The 7,089-nt window shown below is 56.3% G+C and overlaps 1 protein-coding gene across 1 annotated transcript; it reads left to right on the plus strand.

Moving 5' to 3' along the window:
• The first annotated feature begins 473 nt into the window (after positions 1–473).
• LOC119090585 (acylcarnitine hydrolase) lies at positions 474–3,248 on the plus strand. Its single transcript, XM_037213415.1, has one exon. It carries the CDS (start codon positions 487–489, stop codon positions 2,167–2,169), a length of 1,683 nt encoding a protein of 560 aa, XP_037069310.1. The 5' UTR covers positions 474–486; the 3' UTR covers positions 2,170–3,248.
• The last annotated feature ends 3,841 nt before the right edge of the window (positions 3,249–7,089 follow it).

The raw sequence follows: 7,089 nt of genomic DNA on the forward strand, positions 1-7,089 counted from the left end.
CATCTGCCATGCATAGGTCTAAAAATAAGAAAAAAGCAATACACAGATTGTGCCGAGTCTCATCCGTGCGGGATTTTTGCGTCTGCCCGGCGACACAGCGGGCTCTCGCGTTGTGGGTCCCTAACCGGTCAAAGCGGGCTGGGACGTGGGCTGACATTTTGGAAAAACTGTGTCTCTAGCGGCATCCCATCGACCTGCCGCCCTGGCATAGTGCCTAAATACGCGCAGAGGCGCTCTCAGGAAAATGATCGCACCAAGGGCGATTATTTACGTGAATGAGATTTCCTGTGATCATCACCTGCGACACCATTGCGTCCTCGTTCTTATGACCTCATGTCGCTCGGGCGACCTGTCCTTTGCTTATGAAAGAACTCCGTGATAGGCGATAGCCTTGAGTGCGACATACCGCCACTGGGCGGCGCCACCGACGCTTAGTCGGTCACCGTGTGGCCTTGACTCGGTCGTCGGATGGACTCCGCTGGGGCCATGCGTGCGCTGCTCGTGCTCGCGTGGCTGGCGCTGGCGTTGGCCGAGCGGCCGGTGGTGCGGTTCGAGGACGGGGAGCTGCGTGGATTCACCCTTCACTCTTTCGATGGACGCCAGTACGCCGCCTTCAAAGGTATCCCGTATGCGCAGCCGCCGGTGGGCGACCTGCGCCTCCGACCGCCGCGCGCCCACCCCGGCTGGTCGGGGGTGCGCGACGCCGCCCGGCACGGCTCCACCTGCCTGCAGTACAACATGATGCGTAACTTCACCATGGAGGGCCAGGAGGATTGCCTGTTCGTCAACGTGTACTCGCCCCGGCTGCCAGCCGGTGACGGTGAGCCCCGTCTGCCCGTCATGGTGTGGATCCACGGCGGAGGCTTCGTCAGCGGCTCTGGCGACGCCGATATCTTCGGCGCTGACTTCCTGATGGACGAGGACGTCGTGGTCGTCACTCTTAACTACCGACTCAACGTGTTCGGCTTCTTCACCACGGATGACGCGGAGGCACCGGGCAACATCGGCCTGCTGGACCAGGTGCTGGCGCTGCATTGGGTGCGCAGCAACATCGCCCGCTTCGGCGGCGACCCGCAGCTGGTGACGTTATTCGGCGAGTCGGCTGGCGGCGCCAGCGTCTCGCTGCAGGTGATCAGCCCGCTATCCGCCGGCCTCTTCCACCGGGCCGTCAGCCAGTCGGGCAGCGCTTCGAGCTGCTGGGCACTAGGCGGACAGCAGCGCCTTCTGGCGCTACACCTCGCTGCTGAGCTCGGCTGTCCGTCTGAAGAGAGCCGGGCCGTGCTGGAGTGCGTGCGTCGCGCACCGGCGGCCGACATCATGCGCGTGCTGGGCGCGCTAGCCTCATCGACAAGCGACCTGCCAAAAAGGTTTCACCCCCGCGTGGACGGTGACGCCGCGTCGCCCTTCCTGCCGGCGGAGCCGAACGTGCTGCTCCAGCGCGGCCAGTTCAGCCACGTGCCCTGGATGATGGGCTGCAACCAGGACGAAGGCTTGTTTCTCCTCACCATCGCGCGCGCTCGCGAGGAGGCGTTCCGGCGGGCTCAGGCCGGTGATCTAGAGGCGTGGGTGTCAGAGGAGCTCATGGGTGGCGGCGGCATTTCCGGCAAGATGGAAAAGCCGCTCGATGTGGCCGCTAAGATCAGGGACTTCTTTGGGAGCCGCGGTGACGCCGCTGTCGTAGATCTACTCAGCGACCGCTTTTTCATTCTAGCCCTATCGGCCGAAGCCGACCTGGCTTCGCAGCACGTGCCCGTCTACAAGTACGTGCTGGACCACGTGGGGGCCGGCCAGCTGCGCTTTTCCGACCTGCTACAGGTCCCGGCGCCGTCCGCGTCCAACGTGACGCACGGTGACGACCTGGCCTACCTGTTCCACGGCGACCAGCAGCCGCTGCCGGAGCGTGGCTCGCCAGAGCACGCCATGGTCCGGCTGCTGGTCAGCCTGTGGACGAGCTTCGCGCGGCGCGGCTACCCCGCCACGGACGTGCTGGACGCGCCCGCCTGGCCGATCTTCACGGCGCAGAGCCAGCGCCACCTGCGGCTGAACGCGGCGCCGTCGCTGGGGGCCCGCGCCTTCGAGGAGCGCGTCCGCTTCTGGAGGAGCCTGCCGCTGGCCGAGCCATGGAACGCGCACGAGCGATCGTCGATTCGGCCGCGCGACGAGCTCTGACCGCTGTGAGGTTCATCTTGAGACCAGACTCTTGTAGATGCAGAGCGGCTGAACGACTGGCGGAATGTGCTGGGGGTTGTCATGCTGACGATAATCGACCTGCAGTGCGCCAAGAGGCACCGGTTGAACGACGTGATCGGGGAAACGTTGGTTAGATTGCCCAATGTTGATAATTTATGCTGTGATTTGGTCACCAGACACCATTGGCTTGAAATGGCGAGCTTCAACGTACCCAACGTTTGTTCGATAATGTCGTTTAAGTTACTCTCTCTGGTATACTGAAGGCTGGTTATTGTCTGTTTGGAGGCTCCGAAATCAGTCCCGGCAATCCCGGGGCTCAAGGTCTTTAGTGCCTATAACGAGGACGGCTGACGGTCGTTTTCACGACACGGGTCATTGCGGCCACGGTTGGTCTTAATGGGTGCTGGCTGTGATCATGATCCGAGATGGCACATGCTGAGCCTGCGGTGGCAAATTGTGACCGGGAATCTGGGCGGTGATAGCATAACTGGACGGTGATAGCGCCTGTCAACAACCGTGCGCGTCGGGTCGTGGGTTCGAGGCCGACAACCTACGCAATGTTTTATCATCGATCATTGATCGCGTCAGTGACATTTCATCGTTCGGCGTGTTGTCATATTATCGATTGACGTGTTGGGATAGTCGCGCTAATTGGCCAAAAACATCAAATGCACGGGCGCCTCGTTAAGCTGATTTCGCCTCATTCGGGCGTCATTTTGTCTTGAGCTTAGTAGTGTGAGCGTCGACAGGACCGGGAAGAACTTCATCCAAGTATGATGAAAATGAGCCATGAGCTTATGAATAGTTTATGAATAAAGTTGCTTCTAGAAGGAACCAACTGAACACCTCAGCTATGACTGCCGCATGTTTTGAACTTCAGTAGCTTCTCGATGAATGTACCCGTGCATCGTGATGCGTCCGATGCCCGATGCCCGATGATGATGATGCCCGATGGGGTGTGAATGAGAAGCAATGGGCAAACCACGTTAATACGCGGCTTCACATGCCCATAACGCTTGCGTTCACTCAATCAATCGTCTACTGTTAAGACTAACATGTTTCGCGCTTGGTCTGGCGTCATAAATATAACATTGTTATGCGGAGTGACATAATCGAGGCAGGAACACTGGACCTACCAGGAGTCTACCACGGCATGGGTCGCAACCCGACCCGACGCCGTCTGCAGGGCCGGCAGGCGGAGGCGCATGTCTTCACTGCCACCCTGCCGCGCAGCATCCAGTAAGTCTGACGCCGACCTGTGCAGGCGTGCGCAGCCCGCGATGGTAGTCAAAGATAAGGAGTCACGTGATGCTCAGAGTACGGAGAGCGATCAGCGAACCGGAAGCTTTGGTCTTGTAGAATCCCAGGGATGGTCACTAGCGCCGGCCCAGATTCCTACTGACATGTCACTCCGTGTGCACGGCTAAGGCTGGTGAGAGCCACCCCGATGAGAGCCTTCTGCCAGGGTGTGGCAGAAGCATCCAAGGTTCGAACCCACCGTTTGTAGTCGCGCAAGCTGGCTTGATCGGAAATGGGCCGGGCAAGCACTTCTTGTAACTTGATCAGAGGATGGATCAGCTTCGCCTGGCTCTCCGCCGCAGAACGGACGGCCACGTTATACACGTGGTACGGAATGATACCAACGATACCAAAATCGCGCTGCATGATATCGATACCGATAACGGAGTGACGCACACGGTACCTTTAATTAAGAAAGGGATCCTTTGAGCACCGTGTTTTGTTTGTCAGTCATCAAAAATACTTCCCGACACAAAAGCAGCCTCAAATGCTCACTGCACGGCCCAGGGTGATGAGCGCCACTCCGTGTGCACGGCTTGGGCTGATGAGAGCCACTCCGTGTGCACGGCTTGGGCTGATGAGTGCCACTCCATGTGCACGGTTTGGGCTGATGAGAGCCACTCCGTGTGCACGGCTTAGGATGGTGAGAGCCACTGCCGTGTGCACGGCTCGGGGTGATGAGAGCCACTCCGTGTGCACGGCTTGGGCTGATGAGTGCCACTCCGTGTGCACGGCTTGGGCTGATGAGAGCCACTCCGTGTGCACGGCTCAGGATGGTGAAAGCCATTGCCGTGTGCACGGCTCAGGGGGATGAGAGCCACTCCGTGTGCACGGCTTGGGCTAATGAGTGCCACTCCGTGTGGACGGCCCAGGGTGATGAGAGTCACTCCGTGTGCACAGCGCAGGAAGTCGGTCACTCTACGTAAACTTTGACAAGACAGACGACGAAGAAGTGGTGAAGGCCAGTCTAATTCATAACCTATTCAATGACAGGGCAGGCGAGTTCAAGTTCATGGCAGGCGAGATCATTACTCAATGGGACAGTCGTGTTACAACCAGTCCTAAATTGCAAGCTAAAAATATCCAGAAACCAGCTGCAAGAGATGGCAAACTCCGAGATGAATTCCACGGTGACGTTTGCCGAAATGGGGAATAAGAACAAGAAGATCAACAGTGCTCTATGTATAGAGGCGCCCATGGCGTCGCAAGGTGTCGTAACGCCCTGTGAGGTGACGCTACGGGCACTGATCTAGCAGTGACTGGCGCCGTCCAGCCCGAGGCCGATTGTTTACCCCAGGCCGGGATTTCTCCGGCATCCTCCCGGTGTGATGGTTAGCAGGCGCCAGTTGGTTGGTCCTGGCGCAGTCGGCGTGTTCGCTCGGTCAGGAGGCGATCCTTGACGTGAGTTGGAGGTGAGCAGGGCAGATAGCAGGCTATCATAATGGTGGATGATGGCGGAAGATGATAAGGCTGTATAAGATAGTAAGTTAGCGTGGAGGGGGACCAGTCGACGGTTGGTTCACGCGACGTCAACATGTGGAAAAGCTCGGCTTACGTGGTAGACAATGCGATCATCCTTGAACGCTGTCGGCCTGCGTTTCCGGATGTGGCAGGGACAAGTTGTATTTGCCAACGTTAATCTTACGCAAGGGCGCAGCTGGAGGCTCAGTTCAGGTTGGTTTGGGAGAGGATAACGGGTGGGTCACGGGGTCGATAAAGGGTGAAAGGCCGCTAAAAATATAAAGATAAAGGTAGTAAAAGGCCGCTAAAGAACCACCAAATACGGCCGCATAATTTCGATGGGACTCGTTTTTCCCTGTACTATTCTTCTTATCGTCCTTAATTTTTCAGCAGCCAGAAGCCACCGGAAGATATACCTGTGTCTGTATTTTAAAGACCGTGCACTGAATCAACCATTATAGAGATATTTCCTGCAGAGATATTGAAGACTCGTGAACATGCATTGCAGGTCTAAATGGGGTCAAAATGTTATATCTACTCACATGGCTAGCCCATATTCGTAGGGGATGTTCAACCTTTGTTCATTATTGAGTAGTGCAAAATTTGGTTTGTTAGTTATGAAGATCCGAGCTCACAAGCCTTAGAAACAGAAGCTCGACGGCCGGCGTTGCAGTCTCCCCGGACCTCGCGTCGTCGGCACTGTGGCAAATTATATAAGGCGGTGGTTAACGGCGAACAAAAAACAATGACGCATCTGAGTGAAATTTCTTTGGACCCCTTAGCATACCAATAAGGACGTCGAAGGAAAATTCCCGCTGCGTTTTTGAAGCCTGCTGAGTCCTTTATTTATATTGATGATGAGAATGAATTAGCATCTACAGCACCGCGAACTCGTGATAGAATCTGGTGGTGCTGCTGAAAAGTTAACGTAGAATCTCTATTTTTGTGTTGCTGTACAGCTGCAGCTGTGACGTGTTGTTTCTTGGTGTTTTCAGGTAACGATCTCAAGGTTGAATAGGTAAAATATACGCCCCAGTCTTAACTTCAAACTGTGCGAATTTATTTTGAAAGGATTCCGGAAGCATTGCTTCACAGCGATCGTTCTCGCGCGCCCGACGCCCACCGCCTGGGTCAGCTACAGCGGCCAACTCCGGTCGGTTCGGCGGAAACCCAGCCCCGGCCGTCAGTTTCCTGCTCTTAGGATTGCGAATGCGTAGACTCATACCCTGGTATCGCATGTAGTTTTTTACCAGACGAATCTGTAGAAGCATAGATGTCCCTGGACAAACGTATTGACCAGACGGCTCATTATCGCCTCAGGTGTCCAATAATTGACAGACTCGAGTTAGGCTTAACGACCCTTGGTTGAAATGGGATGGGGAGCCCCCGCTCGGTACTAGGGTCCCTGAATGATATTGTGTCATGATGGACTATAATCGTAAGTCCTCATATCTCCTGTCATTGTCGGATGACCCCGACCAACGCGAGAGGCCCTCTGGCGTTCAGGTTCCCGTCTGTCTTTCTCTTCAGCAAATACTTAACTGTCCGACTCGGGCTCCTCGCAGACATAAGACCCCTGTTAGACACTGCGGCCCCGATCAACACAGATCCCTCATTGCTTCAGGGACCGCGATTAGTGCACATATCGGGCACCGGCCTTGTTCCTGCTTGGGAAGCGGACCCCAGGACTCTGACCGACACGGAGCCGACTGTTCGGTACTGGTGGTGCCTGACCGATATAAAGGCCCGTATCGACTCGGGACTCCGGCCGACGTGAAGGGTCCTCCGACAGGCGTTTGAGGGTTCTGCACTGTCGGCCCCTTAAAATGACCCTCGCCCAATCATTCGGGCACTTCGGGCATTCAAGTCGGGTTCTTGTTCGTTCGTTTTCAAGTTCGGGGCCAGGGGACCCAAGGGACCAGGTGCCTAAAGGGATCTGAGGGGGTCAAGGGTGTCTTAGGCACCACGTGCCCCTGTGCCCGCTTTGCCTGGGCCACTGTACGTTATTCATGGAGGGAGAGGGGTCTTTGATGGACCGTGATATAGTGTATCACGGTGCATCAAAGGGGAGGGTAGCGTAACATAATGGTCAGGTGTGGTCGTAACTAATGCTTTGGTGCTTTTTAAATCTCGCAAAAT

This window comes from Pollicipes pollicipes, unplaced genomic scaffold (genome assembly GCF_011947565.3).
Source record: "Pollicipes pollicipes isolate AB1234 unplaced genomic scaffold, Ppol_2.1 Scaffold_3087;HRSCAF=3621_pilon_pilon_pilon, whole genome shotgun sequence".
Classification (NCBI taxonomy): Eukaryota; Metazoa; Arthropoda; class Thecostraca; order Pollicipedomorpha; family Pollicipedidae; genus Pollicipes; species Pollicipes pollicipes.

Bases quoted from the DNA above. Each gene is read 5' to 3' on its own strand.
- LOC119090585 (XM_037213415.1), top strand. From the start codon at position 487: ATGCGTGCGCTGCTCGTGCTCGCGTGGCTGGCGCTGGCGTTGGCCGAG.